General features: G+C 42.9%; 1 protein-coding gene across 1 annotated transcript in view; it reads left to right on the forward strand.

Annotated features, from left to right (window-relative positions):
- GALNT8 (polypeptide N-acetylgalactosaminyltransferase 8) overlaps window positions 1-14,351 on the forward strand; it is a gene marked incomplete at its 5' end in the record, with an annotated part of 56,441 nt that extends 42,090 nt beyond the window's left edge. Inside the window, 4 exons of the mRNA XM_080660405.1 lie at window positions 3,014-3,151; window positions 3,711-3,806; window positions 4,843-5,010; window positions 14,127-14,351. Of these exons, the coding sequence (XP_080516531.1) occupies window positions 3,014-3,151; window positions 3,711-3,806; window positions 4,843-5,010; window positions 14,127-14,267 (543 nt within the window). The 3' untranslated portion in view covers window positions 14,268-14,351. The remainder of the gene's footprint in view (window positions 1-3,013; window positions 3,152-3,710; window positions 3,807-4,842; window positions 5,011-14,126) is intronic.
- Window positions 14,352-20,035: the final 5,684 nt, after the last annotated feature.

The raw sequence follows: 20,035 nt of genomic DNA on the forward strand, positions 1-20,035 counted from the left end.
ACTCATTAATTATCACAACATACTTAGAGGGTAGGTTTTATTTTTAATTTTATGTATTTTTAAAATTTTCTATTACAGTTGACATTCAATGTTATATTAGTTTCAGGTATATATCATAGTGCTTAGGCACTTACATAACTTATCAAGTGTTCCCCGTGATAAGTCTAACACCCACCTGGCACAGTACAAAGTTATTACAATATTCCCCATGCTGCACTTTACATTCCTGTGATTATTTTGTAACTGCCCATTTTACTTCTTAATCCCTTCCCTCTTTTCACATAGCTCCCAAACCCCCTCACATCTGGCAACCATCAGTTTGTTCTCTGTATCTATGAGTTTATTTCTGTTTTATTTGTTTATTTATTTTGTTTTTTCTTTTCCACATAGAAGTGAAATAATGTGATACTTGCCTTTCTCTGTTGGACTTATCTTACTTAGCCCAAATACCCTCTGTGTACATTCATTTTGTCACAAATGTCAAAATTTCATTTTTGTTTATGGCTAAGTAATATTCCATTGAATATGTACCACATCTTCTTTATCCATTTGTCTATTGATGGACACTTAGGTTGCTTTCAGACTTCATTGCAAATAATGCTGCAATAATCATAGGGGTCCATATATTTTTTTTCAAAATAGTGTTTTGGATTTCTTCAAATAAAAACTCTAAAGTGGAATTGCTGGGTTATTTGGTAGTTCTATTGCTTGCCTCCATTTTGTTTAGTTCTGGAGTTTTGTCTTGTTTAATTTGGGGTATGTTTTTTTTCTCCTCCTTTTGACTACCTCCTGTGCTTGTTTCTAAGTATTAGGTAGATCTGCTATGTCTCCCAATCTTGGGAGGGTCACCTTATATAGTAGGTGTCTTAATGGGTTCAGTGGCACAGTCTCCCTGGCCACCTGAGATGGGTGTGCCAGGGCTGTCCTTTGTGTGGGTTGTGTGTACCTTCCTGTTGTAGTTGAGCCTTGATTTCTGTTGGCATATCAGTGGGTGAGATTGACTCCCAAGCTGACTGGGTGTGAAGGCTGACCATGACTACAATAGACAACCTATTGGTATGTGAATGACCCCATAGAATGGGGTTCATTTGGGGCTCTGGTGTCTGCTGAATTTGCCCTTTCGGTGTGTTATTTGTGGAACTAATTGGGTGGTGCTCTGGAGTGGTCTGAAGCTGGCCACTGGGGATGTTATTTTTGGGGCCTCTTGAGAAAAGCTCCAGTGTTAGCCAAAGTGAGCTGCTGCCTGCCTGGCCTGGGGCCACCTGGTAGGAGCTACAAAATGATCCGTGGTTGGTAGCTCCCTCTGTTGGGTTGGAGGCATCTGGGACCAGTTATGCTATGGACCAAGTGTGACTGCCACTCATGCCAAGCTTGGGGCTGATTAGCAAGAGGTGCAGGGCATACACAGGCTACCCACTGCTTGTTTGGGGTTTGTAAATCTTTGAGAGATTTTAGGGCAGTCCACAGTTCAGGCCAAGGTTGGTTGCTTGTGAGGAACAGCCTTTGAAAGGGATTCATGCTGAAAGAGAGTTCAGTGAGGTAAGGTCTCAAGGAACCACCAGGGAGGGGCAATTGGGGTTAGCCAGGCTGATGGAGATTCAGATGTAGTGCATACCTGTGTCTGCCTGCAGTGTGGGGAGAGGGCTCAATAAAGGAATAATGGCACCTGTCAGTACTTCTGTTCATGAGAGAGCTGCCCCTCCTTCCCTCTCTCTGAAGCCAGTCAATTCAGTTTCTCCCCATATGTCCCTGGTGCTTTCCAAGCTGCTGTCCCTTTGCTGGAGCTTAGGGCAAGTGTGAGCGAGTGAGTCTTTGCTCGGGTTCTTTAAAAAGATATCTGGTCTACAGCAGCCCTCTGTCTCACCTGGATGGACTTCCTGCTGATTTTCACAGACAGATATTGTGGGGACTCCTATTCCCAGCACTGGTTCTTTAGGCTGGGGAGTGAGGTGTGAGCCAGGACCCCTCACTCCTCAGTGAGGACCTTCACAGCTGAGGTCTTACCCACCACATGTGGGTGTGGGGCCAGCCCATTTTGCATCTGCACCCCTCCTACCCTCTATATATCCTTCTTCTTTATATCCTTAGTTATAGGAGTTCTGTTCAGCTAGTCTTCAGGTGGTTCTCAAGGGTGGTTGTTCTATAATTTTGTTGTAGTTTTGATATGGTCATGGGAGGAAGCAAGCACAGACTCTTCCTTGGGTAGGTTTTATTTTTATTATTCTAAGTTCACAGATGAAGAAACTGAAGCACAGAGATTTGAAAGAAACTTGTTTAAGGTAATAAGGTAGTAAGTGGCCGAGATAAGATTCAAACCAAGTAATCCTCTACATTCCTTGTTCTTCATCCATCATCATTACTGGTGGAATCTTTATGGTACAGGGTTGGACATCAGGAACTCACTGTCTTAAGATGACATAAACATGGTAGGCAGGATGTGAGATGGTGGGAATAGAGACTATAATCCTGTTGGATGCACATGAATGTGGATGACCTTCTTGGCTAAGGCCGTACATTGTCCCTGCCACCAGAGATCACGGTGATTTGCTATCTTCTGCTTCTGAGCTGTGCCTCTGGGTTCAAACATTCTTTCAATTTGATTCCCCACAGATATCACTTTTAGAAAATGCCATTTAACCACCAAAATCTTGCTGCCAGAGTATTCCTTTTGAAAGCTTTTTCTGACCATCATGAGTAGTATTTTGTGTCTTACTGATATAAATATGATCTCTAACAGGAGCAGTCTGCATTAGCTTGCTAATGATGAGAAAGAAACCTGAGTGACCCCACTACACAGGCCTTGCAAGTGTCTTTGAAACCAAAGGAATCCCTAAGGTTCAAGCTTTTTTCACTTTCCCCGAAAAACTATACATTATAAAGGTTACTTTACGGGCCATCAGAAAAATACCCCCTTCCCTCAGGCATCATCCATACCCTTTGATGGAGCCATGGACATTACACAGAATCACTTCATGTTTTATTTACACAGAAACACTCCATGTTTTACTTACAGAACTCTGGAATCGATTATGGAGACATTTCTTCCAGAATGGCACTCCGGGAAAACCTGAAATGTAAAACTTTTGATTGGTATCTGAAAAATGTTTATCCAGCCCTGAAGCCAATCCACAACATTGTAGGCTATGGAAGAGTACGTATTATGAAATTGCATTTCAGATTTTAAATATTTGACTGTAACAGACAATGAAACCTGAATCACATGACTACCCAGAAAAGGGTTTCCCAAACCCATCCTGTCCAAGATTCTCTTCCTATCCCCCAACTCCTTCCTCAGTGATTTGCCCTTGGGCCCTCTCAGTTCCTGTTATCTCTTACTCCCCAGTTCCAGTCTCCTTTCCTTTTCTCTGCCTCTGCTTCCTTACTTGGCAGCGCTTGCTCTGCCTCTCCTGTTTCTCAGCCAATCAGGGTGGTTGGCCTCACCCACCTGAAGAAGGCTGTAGGTGTCACTTCTTTATATAAATGCTGTGATGGTCCTGGTGGGCGGGTATTCCCAGGAAGTGGGGATCACAGCAGTGCCTCATTTCAGCATTTGTCTTAGAAAATTGCTGTCAGGATAGCAAACTGCTGGTCCCTTTGGCTGGTAATTCCTGGCGCCTTGGAGTGCTGGAGAAAATGCAGGGGCTGGGAGGCTTGGTGCTCTCTTTCTCGGACTCTTTCCAATCATGTTGTCATGTGTTTTTCTCCTTCAGATAAAAAACTCACTAAATGAAAATGACTGCCTTGATCGGGGCCCTGTTACAGGCAAGACCCCCATCATGTATTACTGTAATGAATACAGTCCACAGGTATCTTCCACAATCTTCTTTGCCTGGACAGGATGAGTCTGTTGAGGCTCAGCCCTAGCAACCTTTGCCAGATTTGGACTCAGTGTTAGATGTCAGGGGGGCAGGAGCTGGGAATCCTGGGTAATGAGTCATGGTGAAACCCCAACCTGTACTTTTAACTAAGAACTTCCAAGTTCATTAAAAAAGTTATGGCAGGGCAGTTCTATTTCACATATGAGTAGGGTAGGTGGAAAGGCTCTGAGCTGTTGCATTCATTCTCCATGCTAATATTTTCATTGACAAAACCTTCAGTTCCTTTTTCCCCTCTTCCCACTGCCTCCCTCCACCCTCATCCCCCACTGCTCGTTGTGTGGGAAGGTGGAGAGCTGGCACTACCTTGGTGTCTTTCCTAGAGAAGGAAACAGGGGCTAGAGAAGAGAGTCCCTGGCAGAATGGGAGTCCTTCCAGGGGACAGGAGAGATTTGGCACCAAGTAGGAGGTGTAGCAGGGGACTTCTTTTTCCCTGAGACTACTCACATCTCTCATGTTACTTTGCATATTGCCCTCACAGGAACCTCTTGAGGGATGCAGGATACATAGCATTTTCACTTGACAAATGAAAAAAAAAAAAGTGCTGTGACACAAAACAACTTACTTGTTCAAACTCACTGAGCAAGGGAGGGTCAGATTGAGAATTTGAAAGATTCCTGACAACAAGCTCATAGCGGAGGCTTCCGATGACACCTTATGAAGTTCAGTTGCATTTTTTCCCCCCAAAGATAAGCTCCCTCATCCATGCAAGTCATGATTCTGTTGGGCTCCCTGCATGGAAGGAGGCAGGCTAGTGCTCCCACCTCATGCCTGGTCTTCTCCCTAAAATCAACTGGGGGTGGTGGGAGAAAGAAACAGAGGGTACTGCTTGTTACTCAGGAAAATTCAGTGCTCCCCCTGGTGACTGAGTATCCACAGGACCCATAAGCAGTCTTTATGTCCACTCTCCGGGTCAAGGGCCTCTCCACAGACTGTGCCTACAGCAGATCCCTTTGCTGTCTTTTAGAAAGTCTACTACCGTCTAACTGGGGAGTTGTATGTGGGATCGTTGATTGCAGAGGCAGGTGCTGAGGACAGCTGCCTGACAGACCCTGGCAGCGGGGAGAATCCCACTTTGGAGCCATGTTCCAATGCAGCCCAAAATGGACTACACATATATTGGGATTTTAAGCCGGTGAGTTGTGTACTTTTTAAAGGATAGATATATTCAAATATAATCTGAGAGATTCATATTTGATTTCATAGTGTTTTAGAAAGACTCAGTTTGTGACAATGTGTAGGGAAAACACCAGAATCAGGGAACTGGATATGAAACACTGAGTCTGTTGACTAAGGTGGGGTGTTGAAGGGAAAAAAATCTGGAATCTGTTATAGCTTAACAGGTAAGCATTTGGGTTCAAATCATAGTTCAGTTACATTTAACAATTTTGTTACCCTCTCAGAGACTCAGTTTCCTCATCTATAAAATGGAAATAGTATTGACTTTATAGGTTGGGAGGATTAAATGAGATAATGTGTGTAAAGCATTTTAGCATAGTGCCTGGCATATAGAAAGTATTTAATAAATACTAGAGGCCTGGTGCACAACATTCATGCATGAGGGTGTTCCTCAGCCCAGCCTGCACCCTCTCAAAATCCAGGACCCCTCAGGGGATGTCTGAGTGCCGGTTTAGGCCCGATCTCACAGAGATACCTGCGGGATCGGGCCTAAACTGGCAGTCGAACATTCCTCTCACAATCCACGACCGCTGGCTCCTAACCACTTCTGCCTGCCTGCCTGATCGCCCCTAACCATTTGCCTGCCTGTAACCCTGCCTGATAACCCCTAACCACTCACCTGCCTGCCTGATTGCCCCTATCCACTCTGCCTGCCTGCCTGATCACCCCTAACTGCTCATCTGCCTGCCTGATCACGCCTAACCCCTCTGCCTATCTGCCTGATTGTCCCTAACTGCCTCTGCCTGCCTGCTTGATCATCCCTAACCACTCTCCTGCCTGCCTAATTGCACCTAACCACTTGCCTGCCTGCCTGATCACCCCTAGCTGCTTGCCTGCCTGCCTGATCACTCCTAACCTCCTCTGCCTCAGCTCCCACCCACCATGGCGGCCACCTCTGCCTCGGCCCCCACCGCTGCGGCTTCATCCAGAAGGTCGTCCGGAATGACGTCCAGAAGGTCGTCCGGAAGGTCATTTGGCTGTTAGGTCTAATTAGCATATTATACTTTTATTATTATAGATTAGCCATTGTGATCAGTTTTATTGTTAATACTAAGCAGAGAGTCTGGAGCACTGGGCTGAAATTTGACAGGTACTATATAAAAGTCCTGACTTTAACTTCAACATCAATTGAGCAAGAACAAGGTGGAGGGAATCTGGCAGATTTACATGACAGTGGCATGAGGGACTTGGTTGACCAAGTCTGTGTGTGAATTTACTGTGTGATAGGGCAGCATGAGGCCACACTGGCAGGATTGTGATGTCCTGATGGAGGGAGGCAATGCTTTGTCTATGGACATACCTCTGAGTATGTTGGTACTTTATGAGGTTCAGGAACCTCATATAAAAGGACATGGACAATCTAACTCAGAAATTCCTAACTTCAAGCTAATAATCTCTTTGGAAATCTGCTGCAGAATGGGAAAGGACTATCTCCAGAAAAACATATATATGCACATAAGGGCACAATTTTGCTTACAATTTCAAAGGGGTTGTGGATCTTAGATTAAGTCTCTCTTAACTAGACAACATCAGTGAAAAGGAGGGGAGTAAGTCCTGTCTTTCTGCTCTAAGCTCCAACTGTATGGAAATATATATAATTCTATGAAAGGCCATGCTCCCACTTATCTGAGGCACTTTTGTGGGTTTTATTTTCTCTCATCCCACCTTTTTACCCAGCCAAATGCAAAATGTTCCTCTGAATTCTCTATGTGCTATCAGCGCCCCTCTTCTACACCTTGTCTCATTGTCTGTTTTAATTGCCTGCTCACTTGTTTTTTTTAATCACTAGACTGTAGGCTGAAGGGCAGGACCTGGGATTGTGTGTTGTTTTCTCTAGCACCTAACAGAGTACCTGGAACATTGCAGGCATTCAAGAAATGGTTGCAGAACAAATAAAAGATTGGCAGACCTGGAGGTAGAGGAGAGGCCAATCTAGAGAAAAGATGATGCTGTGTTCATGAGAAAGAGGAAGTAAACTTGTTCCATGTCTACAGGAGGGCAGAACTAAGACCAATTGTTGGAGGTCAAGGACTGTGACTTAACATAATGGGCAGGGGGAGGAATTTCTAACGGTCTAATGGCTTACGCTGTCCTACAAAAGAATGGGCTGCCTGGCAAGGTGGTGAGCATTCTGTCAATAGTAGTCACCAAGCAAAGCATGTCTGAGCATCTGGCAGCTAGTGCAGTTAATGTGAGTTTTTGACATCCTTAATGATATCTTTTGTAGAAAATGCAATTCCAGGTTTATTTTCATTAAAAATTAATCTTCAATTTATTAAAGTTATAAATGAAAGACATCTAGTTTTTCTTTAAGCTTTTATGTTCCGATCACAAATCTTATTTTATCTATGAACCTATCAAGTTTAACAATCACTTTAAAAATGTGTCTTTATTGTTGAAAGTATTACAGATGTCCCCTTTGTTGTTTTTTTATCCCATTGACCCCCTCCATCCTGCACCTACCCCTACCCGGAACAGTCACGTTTGAAGTGTCTAATCTATATGACTTTTATTTGTTTTTCTTGTCTTATTATTTTTTTAAATTTCTTTATTGATTAAAGTATCACATATTTGTCCTCATCCCCCATTCCCATCCCAAACCCCTCCCCACGCATGCCCCCACGCCCCTGTTGTCCGTGACCACTGGTTAGGGCGGCTTATATGCATGAATACAAGTCCTTTGGTTGATCTCTCCCCCTTACCCTCACCCGCCCCTACCTTCCCTCTGAGGTTTCACAGTCTGATCGATGCTTCTCTGTCTCCGGGTCTGTTTTTGTTCATCAGTTTATGTTGTTCATTATTTCCCCTAGATGAGTGAGATCATGTGATACTAGAAATACACTTATAAGAACCGAAAATGAGACAAGCAATAATGGTTATGCTGAGAAGCAAATGAATCAGTCTGTAGTGAGTTTCTTTCTGGGCCAACAGTTCTTTTGAGTTCCAATTTCAATGTCAAATAGTTCCTTATGTGTACATGTCAGCAATGATATTTCAGTTCTGGATGGTGGACAAATGGTGGTAATGCAGGTCTGACCCTCTCTGAAAGGATTTAATCCCTTCCACTGTGTAGAGGGCCCCCTGGGAAGGCACCTGAGCATTCTATATTGGCTCCTCTTGCCCTTTTGGCCAAGAGGGACCCTCTTCTCACAATCCAATTGCCCACAGCTGTTGCCTGAGCTTTCTGTTGAGGCCGAGGTTGAAACCTCGTGGTGGCTGTTTTTCTTGTTTATTATATTAGCTAGATTTTCTAGTACTATGTTAAATAAGTGTGATTAGAATGAATATCCTTGCCTTGTGTTCAAACGTAGGGGGAAAGCATTGAGTATTTCACCGTTAAGTATAACATTAGCTGTAGATGCTAATGTTATCTGCAGTTGAAGTAATTTCCCTGTATTTTTAACTTTTTAAGCATTTGTTTTATTATGAATGTGAATTGGATTTTGTCAAACACTTTTTCTGTGTCAGTTGACATGATCATGCTTTTTCTTCTTTAGCTTATTGATATAATGGATTACACTGATTAATTTTCAAAGTTGAATCAGGCTTGTGTACCAGGAATAAATCACACTTAGTCATGGTGTATACTTTTATTCATACTTTGCTGGATTTGAACTGCTGGTATTTTGTTGAAGATTTTTGTGTCTAAGTTGGCTACAGTTCATGTTTTGCAGCTTTTCTTTTTTTTAGTCGTTGGTTTTAGTACTGGCCTTATGGAGTGAGTTAGGAAGTGTTTACTCTTCCTGTTGATAAAAGTTATCCTTTTGACAAAAATTATAGAAGAGACCAATTTCTGGAAGAGGCATTTTCTGGAAGAGATTCTCTGGAAGAGATTGTCTTAAATTGGTGTACAACATAGTACTAGAAATTCTAGCCAATATAATCCTTCTTTAAATGTTTGGTATACTTCTTTAGTGAGATCTTATGGGCCTGGAAAAATTCTTTTTCAGGAGCTTTTAAATAATGAATTTAAAAAAAATTTTAATGGTACAGGGCTACTCAGATTATTTATTTGAGTTTTTATAATTATTTATGACTAGAGGCTGATGCACAAAATTCATGCAAGAGTTAGGCCCTCCTTCCCCTGGCTGCCGGCACCAGCTTCCCTCTGGCACCTGGGACCTGGGCTTCCCTTGCAGCCCCAGCTTTGTCTGGAAGGATGTCTGGTCTAATTAGCATATTACGCTTTTATTATTATAGATAATTGAGTTTTGTTTGTTTAGGTTTTTGGAAATTAGCCCTTTTCTTCAAATTTACAAGTTTAGAGTTATTTGTAGTGTTTTATTTATTTACTAGAGGCCCGGTGCATGAAATTCATGCAAGGGGGGAGTGTCCCTCAGCCCAGCCTGCACCTTCTTCAATCTGGGACCCCTCGAGGGCAGTCGGACATCCCTCTCACAATCCAGGATTGCTGGCTCCCAACCACTTGCCTGCCTGCCTGCCTGATTGCCTGCTTGCCTGCCTAACTGCTCCTGCCTGCCAGCTGATCACCCCTAACCACTCCCCTGCCAGCCTGATTGATGCCTAACTGCTCCCCTGCCGGCCCAATTGCCCCTAACTGCCCTCCCCTGCAGGCCTGGTCACCCACCCCCAACTGCCCTCCCCTGCAGGCCTGTCCCTCCCAACTGCCCTCTCCTGCAGGCCTGGTCACCCCTAACTGCCCTCCCTTGCCAGCCTGGTAGCCCCTAACTGCCCTCCCCTGCAGACTTGGTCTCTCCCAACTGCCCTCCCCTGCAGGCCTGCCCCCCCCCCAATTGTCCTCCCCTGCAGGCCTAGTCCCCCTCCCAACTGCTCTCCCCTGCAGGCCTGGTCCCTCCCAACTTCCCTTCCCTGCAGGCCCAGTCACTCCCAACTGCCCTCCCCTGCTGGCCATCTTGTGCTCACATGGGGGTGGCCATCTTTGACCACATGGGGGTGGCCATCTTGTATGTTGGAGTGATGGTCAATTTGCATATTACCTCTTTATTAGATAAGATTTTTTATTATTGAGATATAATTGACATATGACATTATTTAATGTACAACACAATATACTATATAATTTATTACAAAATGATTACACATACAATAAGTTTAGTTAGCATCCATCACCAGTTACAAAATATTTTTTCTTATGAGAATTTTTAAGATCTACTCTCTTAGCAACTTTAAAGAGGATTTACAATTTAATAAATACCCTTACACATTATAGACTATATTTATAAATTTAATACATTAAATCTTCTTTCTTAAGACATTCAATTATCTGACTTTAAATTGAATAATTCTTAAGATCATTTAAGTGTTTAAAAGCTTCCTATCCAGTAAAATTTCAACATGTAATCACAAATTTAATTATTGAATTACAACTTTTTAAATTGGTAGCACAATATTTTTAAAAATATTTTTATTGAGCCGAAACCGGTTTGGCTCAGTGGATAGAGCGTCGGCCTGCGGACTGAAGGGTCCCGGGTTCGATTCCGGTCAAGGGCACGTACCTTGGTTGCGGGCATATCCCCAGTGGGGGGTATGCAGGAGGCAGCTGATCGATGTTTCTCTCTCATCGATGTTTCTGGCTCTCTATCCCTCTCCCTTCCTCTCTGTAAAATATCAATAAAAATATATTAAAAAAAATTTATTGATTTCAGAGAGGAAGCGAGAGGGAGAGAGAGATAGAAACATCAACGATGAGAGAGAATCGTTGATCAGTTGCCTCCTGCAAGCCCCCATCTGGGGATCGAACCTACAACCCAGGCATGTGCCCTGACCGGGAATCGAACCGTGACCTCTTGGTTCATAGGTTGACGCTTAACCACTGAGCCATGCCGGCCGGGCTGATAGCACAATATTAATCTGTAACACAATTTTTCTTAAATATAGCATGCACTTAAAAACAGTAACACTAGTATATGCAGAATCTTTAACAAATACTATGTCTTTGGTTCCTTTAACATTTATACTTAAGTGCAAATCTCCTGGGAATCAAAGATATTACATACGCTAAAGAAACAATTAAGACATTCCAAACATTTTGGAGGTTGCCTTTTCAAGAGAATTTCGGAAGATTATTTTCTCAGGTGGCTGAAGTTACTGAGAGAATACAGGTTGTGGTGGGCGAGCCCTGGAGCTGCAGGGCAGCTGGGGGAACCTGCCCACTACTCTGGTATCGGGCTGGATCCCTTTGTATGTCACTATGCCAAGAACTTCAGAAGTCAAAGAGGGAGGCAACCATGTAGATGATGGTGTTTCCTGATTTTGAGTCAGTTTTAAGTCAATTCATTCTATCTGAGCCTTTCATAACTGTCTTATCCCAATTCTTTCAGATATGAACATGATATTTGATTGAAAGTTGGGACCCTTTTGTGCTCTATTAATTTGTAGACACAACTACATTTATTCTACTAAAAGTTACCAAAAATATATTCCAGAATTGAGGGGGGTGGGTAAGACTAGACAATCCCTTTGTTTTCTTCCAAATTCATAATTAACATTTTGAGTCAACCAGGTGAGGTAATGACCTTCAAAGACCACAGAGAATAGAGCCAGTGACTGTGAAGAGACCCAATGTGAAGAGATGAGTTAGAATAGAGACACATCTGAATTTAGAAAGAATATGGGTGAAGGTCATTGTTAGGAAGTCTTCTAGTTGGAGAGACAAGAGAATCTCTGGGAGAGGTAGTGAGGAGACCACTTGTAGTCAGGGTTGAAGAAGAGACCTCTGGCGGGTGCTCTCTCAAACTGCCGGTGGGAATAATTCCAGAATGCAACTTAGCTTTCTATAGGGAAAACACTAACACTGATCAGAACCCCAAAACTAATTATGCCCCCTTTAAAGGCACTAAATCTCTTTTAAGACAATATCTTAATATAAGGAATAATATAGAATGTAGATCAAGATTCGTATAGGAAATATCTTACTATTTATCATGGCAAAATATTAGGAACAATTGAATGCCTAACAGTATGGGAGATTTTTGTTCATCCCTTGAACTGAATATTATATCGCCATTCAAACTATCCATAAGAAATATATTTTCAAAAAATTAATGAAATTGGAAAATGTACATGATGTAATATTAGATTTAAAGTATAGGATATAAAAACTTTATATGCAATGCTGTTCCATCATGAGTGCTTCTAATTTTAAAAATATATTTTCCAAGTTAAAAATAAGCACATATTCCTTTTGTAAAAGGGAAAAATAAATAAAAACAAAATCTCTTTAAAACTGGCAGGCAACACCCCCAAATAAAAACCAAAGCAAAAATGTATTAGATCCAGATGAACACAATGCAAAAGAAACCAGAGTCTGGAGAGGATGTAAGGAATACTGCCAGAGCACATCTTAATTGTAAATGACTGGAAAATAGAAAAAAGATCATTGACTCTCTCAGAAAGATCACAATAAATTATAATAACCAAGATTTATTGAGTACATATTATGTACCTGGCACTGGGTTAAACATGATATATTTTAGTCTTTACATAAATTTTATAAGAGAATTATTATCGTTAGCTCTACTTTAGCTATGATGTAACTAAAGCACAGAGTAGTCACATAATATTCCCAAGGTCACACAGCATAGTAAATGCTGTGGGTTCAAAGACAGAATCTTATCCACTATTTGTTATTGACTCGTTGCGTAGGAAGTTTGTTTCTGAAAGGGAGAAAAACGCTGTATGTTGGTTTGAAAAGGAAGGTAGAGTTAGGGGTGTTTTTCCCCCTCTTTTATATTGGGACATTTGGATATATTTAAAGTCACTAGAAAAGGAAGCTGCTAAGAGGAAGAAATAAAGGAAGGATGTTAGACAGGAAGAGTGTTTTTCTCTATATATGTCAAGTGCGGCTGGGCTCAGAGCACAGGGACTGCTGGCAGTAGAGACAGAAGCAGGGCAGCTCCTCTGAGACCACCCATGTCATTCGGGTGAGCGGCTAGCCTGACGGGAAGCGGGGTCTTCTAACAAAGTGAAAACTAAAGGCATTGAGTGAAAGGGATACAGCATGCTAAGGAGACCTGGAGGAGTAACCCTAAGGAATAAGCCAAGTGCTGAGGCCAGACTGCTGTAGGCACATTTGTGGGCTAGGTCCACTCCAAGGGTGGCCCTGTGTTGTCTGAAAGTGGGGGCCGAGAGAAAGGAGCAGTGGGAGTGATGGGAAGAGTTCAGGAACCAGAGAGTCACCTTGAATGGCAATGCTGGATGGATGCACCATGGAAGGTGGGTGTGGAGGGAGTCCAGTGTGGCCAGGGGCAGGTGACATTTGGAAACAGGGCTGTTGGGGGCAGTTTGTGATTGCAAGAGAAGAGAGGTATGGAGCTGATGGCTAGGGAGGGAGCAAGGATGTGGCCTTGAGAATGTGGTCTCTGCCTCAAGATGCTCAATAAACATTAAACCTAACTTTAACCCTAATATTACTTCTCAACCCATTCTATAGATGAGGAAATTGAGACTAAGGCAGGTTAAGTAATTTGCCAAAGGCCTCTCTGTACATATTTGAGCAGGGATTTAACACAGATGTTTTAGCTCTAAAGACCGCAACATTCCCAGTAGTAAACCCTCGTGAAGCCCCCACAGGGGAGAAGTAGGAACTGCCCCCCAGAGTGATGGAGAAAATAGGCTGAGATTCCTGAATGTAGCTCCCACTCCAGTCCTACCACAGAGCCTCACTGAAGAAGGAGGGAAAATCCTAATGGGTGTTACAGGCTCAGAGCTGCAGGCGTGAAAAGGAAGGTCGGTCATGGCTCTCCAAGGGGCATCATGTCTTGTCAGTCACACTGACCTGATGCTCAATCTCAGGAGAGGCAGCTGATAACATCAGAACCCAGCACTGCAGTGCTTACCCCAGATCTATGATTAGGTTACCACGGGGCTGGGAGAGAAAGCTCTGGGTGACCCGAAGCTACACTTTGCTTCCTTTGTCCTCTGGATGGCTTGCAGAGAACCGAGGGACCTCCAGCTTTTCTGTGAGCAGAGCAGAGAGTGTAGGCGCAGAGAGGTGAGGCACGTCTAGGGCAGTGGTCGGCAAACTCATTAGTCAACAGAGCGGCAAACCGCGGGCATTTCAATACCTTGATTGTCTCTCTTCCCATCCAGGGAAGAGCCATCATAAACAGGGCCACCAAACGATGTCTGGAGATAAAGAAGGTTTCCGGTTACTATATGCCTGTGCTGCGGACCTGCACCACACAAGTGTGGACAATCCAGCACACCCTCGGAAACTGGGGGTCCAACTAGCATCCAGCGATCCTCTGAGAGCCTAGATTTGAGACACCAATTCTTGCCACTGAATGGCTTCTACTCCCAATGCTGTTCAGAGTGCCTGCGGGTGAGAGAAAGAAAATATGTGTGTGTGTGTTAAGCAAATGTGACTTCTGCCTGTGACATACAGGATGGGGGAGGGGAGGGCTGTGCATGTGTCCTGGAGCCCTGGCCGAGGAGAGTAAGGAAACTAGAACGCCTCATCCAGCTTCCCTTGGAATGATACTGTATATATCAAATGCCATTCTTGGAAACTCCTTCATCTGGCTGGCATGTCGGGGAGAGAACCAGGAGGGTGGAAGATTATCTTTGACTTCTGCCAGCGCTGGTTGGTCTTCATTCCTGACAACTACGGCTGTCATCTGCCCCTCACCTTCTCCTCATCTGCTTGGAGACTCCGCTGCCTTGGGGCTGCCGCACTGCAGAGGCCCAGTCATCACCGGTGGCAGCCAGACACCTACTCAGGGGCCGCCCACTCTCCGAAGCCATGTCGCTGCTCCTACTCTCTTTTCTGGGCTGTCCTGAAAGATACAACAAAATAGATAAAGAATCTTAAAAATTCCTCCGTTTATCCACTCACAGCAGTTTTATTCAATTACCCAGTCTCTCCAGTGGTTCCAGAGGCTGAGCGCAGCTCATCAGCCCTGCACAGTGCAGAGAGAATGGTGGAGACATCCAAGTATCTGGATCTTTCTCCAAGTATCTCACACTATTTAATAGACTTGATTACCTTTTTCGTTCCACAATCCTGAAAATTAGAGAAAATGAGGCTTGAAATGGAGAGGCATCACCTACTGGGACACAAAGGAAGGACTGTAGGACAGACTTGAAACCAGGACTCCTTACTGACAACACTGGGTGAGCCCTTTCCCCCAGCTGGCGAGGTGGGAAGACAGGTTAGTTAGAGGATGGGAGTTGGGGGCTCCACCGGGGGAGGGGAGGTAGAATGACTGCGTGTGTGTGTGTGTGTGTGTGTGTGTGTGTGTGTGTGTGAGAAAGTGTGTGTTGTGGGCTCAGCTTTCAAGTATGAACTTACAGGGCCCCTTCTTCAGGGGTCACTTTGCCCCCTTGTCTCATATCAGAGCTATGTGGGAATCATTAAATTCCCGTAGACAATTGGCAAGCAAGACACTGTTAATTGAGTACAGAATTAAATCAGAATTTTAAAAAATAAGCTTTTAGAAGTGTACAAGTCATAATTGTACAGCTTGACAACATTTTCACAGTGAATACCGTATCAAAAATGAAAACATTGCCACAGGTAAGATTTTACCATGAAAAATTACAGAACAGGATAAATGTTAAGCAAATGTGTAACTTCTAGCTTCTCCCTAGCAAATTGAAGGAAAAATGCAATTCCTAGCAAAGTTTTTTAAAAAGCGCGTATCCAATAGGAAAATAGACAACAGACACAGTATCTTAAACATATGAAAAGATGTTTAACCTCATTCATAGTTAGAGAAATGCAAATTAAAACTGTATTGAGATAATTTTTCACTTAAATTGGTGAAAATTAAGTAATATGACAGCACATTCTGTTGGCAAGATTATGAGAAACAGGGAGCCTCACATTGTGATGTAGGGGTGATGTAGGGGTGCAAGCTGGTTCAATCCTTTTGGAGAGATATTTGGCAATATCTGAAAAGATTATATGTACATTTTTAATTTGTGCCAATAATTCTACTTCAAGGAATTTACACCTCCAAAAAGAAGAAAATACTTACGTACAAAATAATTATTTTCAGTATTAATAAGTATTAGAAAGAAAGTATATGCGCAAACATGAGAGAGTGGTTGAATACATCACCACAGTGGAGTACTGTGCAGCTATAAAAAAGAAGTAGGCACATTTCTTTGTACTGATATGGAGCAATTTCCAGTGTGAAAAAGTAAAATGGCATCTGTAGTATGTATCTTTTAGGTAAGAAATAAGGAAAAAAATATACATGCACCAGTTTATTATGCAAAATGAAACATAAAGATAAACCAGAAATGACATTGCTCACTGATGGGTGGTGGTTAGAAATAGTGTGGAAAGAACTGGGGAGGGGGATAGGGTAGAATGTCTGTGTGAGGAGTGATATTTTCAAAATATACATTTTTTTCTATAGTCCAGGATTTTAAAACCATGTTATATTTTGTATGCTCAAACATAAATACATAAAACCAGCAGGGAAAGAGGGAAACACAAATGGGATGCAAACAAACACAAGTGAACCTAACTATATTCCTCTAGTTTAAGTGAATACACACTCACTCTAATCACATTCAGCATTCAGCCTCCAGATCTCAATTCTGAAATGTTTTCCAATAAGAGGAACTAGGCTCCTTGGAGATATTGCTGATTTTTGGCTTGGGGGTCAGGGGGCTGGAATGTTTTGATGGGGTCATGTCACAATTTACAGCAGCTAGGCTCTAGGGGTTTCCATTGGCCAGATCTTTGATAATTGGAAGAATTAAAATAAATGATTTTTATTCAATATACTAGAGGCCTGGTGCACGGATTTGTGCACCATTAGGGTACCTTGGCCTGGCTTGCACCCTCTCACAATCTGGTACCCCTTGGATGATGTCAGAGGCCTGGTGCATGGATTTGGCCCAATTCCTGCAAGCCAGGCTGAGGGACCCCACTGGTTCACGAATCTGTGCACCGGGCCTCTAGTATGCATATAAGATCTTTGGTTAATCTCTTCCTGCCCTTCCCCTTCCTCCCTTCCCTCTAAGATTTATCAGTCTGTTCCATGTTTCCATGCCTGTGCATTGAACGTCTGCCCCCTGGTGGTCAGTGTGTGTCATAGCTACTGGTCAAACAGTCGCTTAGGCTTTTATATATATAGATGACAAGTCATACAATAAAATAAGAATCCATGAGTTCATACAAATGAATGCATGGATGAACAAATGGATAAATAAGGAAAAAAGAAAGTTCTTCTTTATGGCAGAATGCCAACTAAAAATTGTAAGAATTATGGATTTGGAAAATTATTTGACAACCCACATAACTAAAGTTATTTCAGGCAAGAAACACCAATGGATATTAAAACTAGTGGGTGGTGAGAAACAGGATACATACACACCATCAGAGTAATTCCCCAGAAGGCATTTATTAATTACAAAGAAAAAATAGTAATTTCAATATGGAGAAACCGGGCAGACACCATCCTAACTAAGTGATCCATGTTCACATCACTAGTTATTGAAAAAAACGAATATCACGTGCCTCTCAAAATGATTCACCCAGAAAAATACATCATTTCTATGGTATTCCCGACCAAAATACAGAACTTGAATCTATAATCTTGAGGCAACCTCAACTAAATCCAAATTGAGGGACATTCTTCAAAATAAATGGTCTACATGCTTCAAAAATTTCAGTCAAAATATAAAGAAAGATTGAGGAACTGCTCCGGAATAAAGGGGACTAGAGGGACATAACAACTAAATGTAATGTGTGATTCTGTATCAGAACCTGGGACTGAGGGAAAATTATTTTGCCTTTGGTTGTAAAGGATAGCAGAGGATAACTGGTGGAATTTAAGTAAAACTTGGTGATTAGCTAATAGTCCTGTTATCTTCCTGATTTTGATCATTGTACCTCAGCTACATAAAAATGTCCTTGATTTTATGAAATACACACTGGAAGATGGATTGGGGGAAATTATCTCTTAGATTTTATATGTATGGATAGATAGATAGATAGATAGATAGATAGATAGATAGATAGATAGACAGATGATAGATAGATAGCAGTGGCTGGACAGGTGGACAACAAACCACCAGATGGAACAGTTGGAGCAGGAAATAATAAAACAAATGTGGCAAAGTGAATCTGGATGAAAGGTAAGGGATATACAAATCTTCTCTGTACTATGTTTGCAACTTTTCTGTAAGTCTGAAACGGTTTCAAAATAAAAAGATTTAAAAATGTCTGTCTAGATATACATTAAATATCTCTTCCTGCTGAACTGCTTCTATAAGCTGTGCTGCTCAGTCTAACTTTGGTGCTCCTTGTTCGAGGAGGGAATCTGTGATTCTCATGCACCCACAGCTAGGACAACAGAAAGCGGCTCGGGAGCCCACTGTGCCAGATCTCGGCTTCCTGCAGCTGCTCTGAAGGTAAGGCAAGGATGATGTCCATGTGCTACTTTGGCCCTGAAACCACCTATCTACTTGTCCAAAGTTCTGCATGAAATGCTGCTTCTCTGCTCACTGTCTGTGACCAGCCTTCGTTGGCCAGAACGCTGTGAAGGTCATCTCAGTGACTATCTTTAGTCTAGTCAGGAGACTGTTCCCTTGGTAACCAAGTTCATTTTTCACTGATTCTTTTCTCTCTCTGATTTTGGGACTGTTGGAGCTCTACTATAAGTTAAAGTTACCTTATAGATGCAGAAATATGACAGGTTGACACACAAGGCATCATACAACCCCAACAGAGAAATAAATATGTGTTTGCCCCATGAATCGGATTCCTGGAACCGTGGTCCTGCCGGTGCCCTTCCTCTGCTCAAATAGGAATAGTTCCTGGGGTGTCCCACATGTCCCCTTCTCTCTCCATCTCACATTGCCTCTGGGTCTGCTGGTGGGTCCCTCATGGCCATATACAGAAGCCACGCTGACAAGCATCCTGAAGGAACCACACCTCACTGTTACCACATGCTCTTCTCGGCCCTGTAGTGGCAGGTTTGCTTCCTCTTTTCATGCCCTCTGTCCAAAACTAAAGGCACAAAGCAGCTGTGCTTGGTCCCCTCAAGTCCCCACAGAAGCCCCGGGGGACAGCTGGGATTTGCCCCTCTCCTTATTGCAGCTGATTCTTTGGGATTGTGGCCCTTTCAAAAGGGAGATGGGCCAGGAGCCTGTGGTCCCGCCATCAAGACTGGGTAGTCCCTCTGCTCCAGGCCCTAAGCATCCTCCACACAAGGCCTGAGCAGCCCAGTGCTTTCCTTAGGGCAAGCAGCTTCCTTATTGGTGCAAAACCTAAGGGGTAAAGGGCTGAGGGCTGTATCACAACAAATTGAGATTCTAGCAGTTTTAAAATTAACTTTTTATAGAGTTCCTTTATTTTGCTTTGTAAGCATTTTTTACAAAAGGAGATGTACTTTTAGCTAATTTCTTTTTAATAGAGATTAATGAAATAGAGTTAGGTCATGGTCAGTGATTATCACAAGAATTGGTGGATAAAATCAACTTCTCATGACTTTAAGTTGTTATGTTTTAATTTTGATGAACACATTTTTCTCAATCAATCATTTTGACGAATGCAGTTTCAAGGACTAAACTTGTATCAGGATTACAAGTCTACTGACCTTGGAATGATAAAATCCAAATTTCTCAATAGTATCAGAATGCTGTTTGACTACCTTAACAGGAAGACCTAGGCAGATAGGTCACAAGATAAGAAGTAGATTCAGTTTTAACTTCCTCTCTGTCAGGCAAGGCATATGGCTAGGTCAGGACTTGCCTTTCCCAAGTACTTTGTGGATCGTCCATCCCTTAAAGGTGCTTCTTTAACTACTAAGTGAGCCTGGTGGCATCTGCTTACAGCACATTTTCTGGCCAAGGCTAAGTTGAAGATGGGCTTCTGCTCTCTGTTTTCCCAGGCCAGTCGTCCTGGGATGGGCTGCAGCCCCGGTCCCAGCTTTCATCAAGCTCCCTGCTTTCCCCTCCAGAGAGCCTGCTGGTGGGTCCTCCCCACTGGACCTGCAGCCCATTGAGCATTTCCATCTGAAGGTTCCTTCCCAGCATTG

This window comes from Plecotus auritus (assembly GCF_963455305.1).
Source record: "Plecotus auritus genome assembly, chromosome: 3".
NCBI lineage: Eukaryota > Metazoa > Chordata > Mammalia > Chiroptera > Vespertilionidae > Plecotus > Plecotus auritus.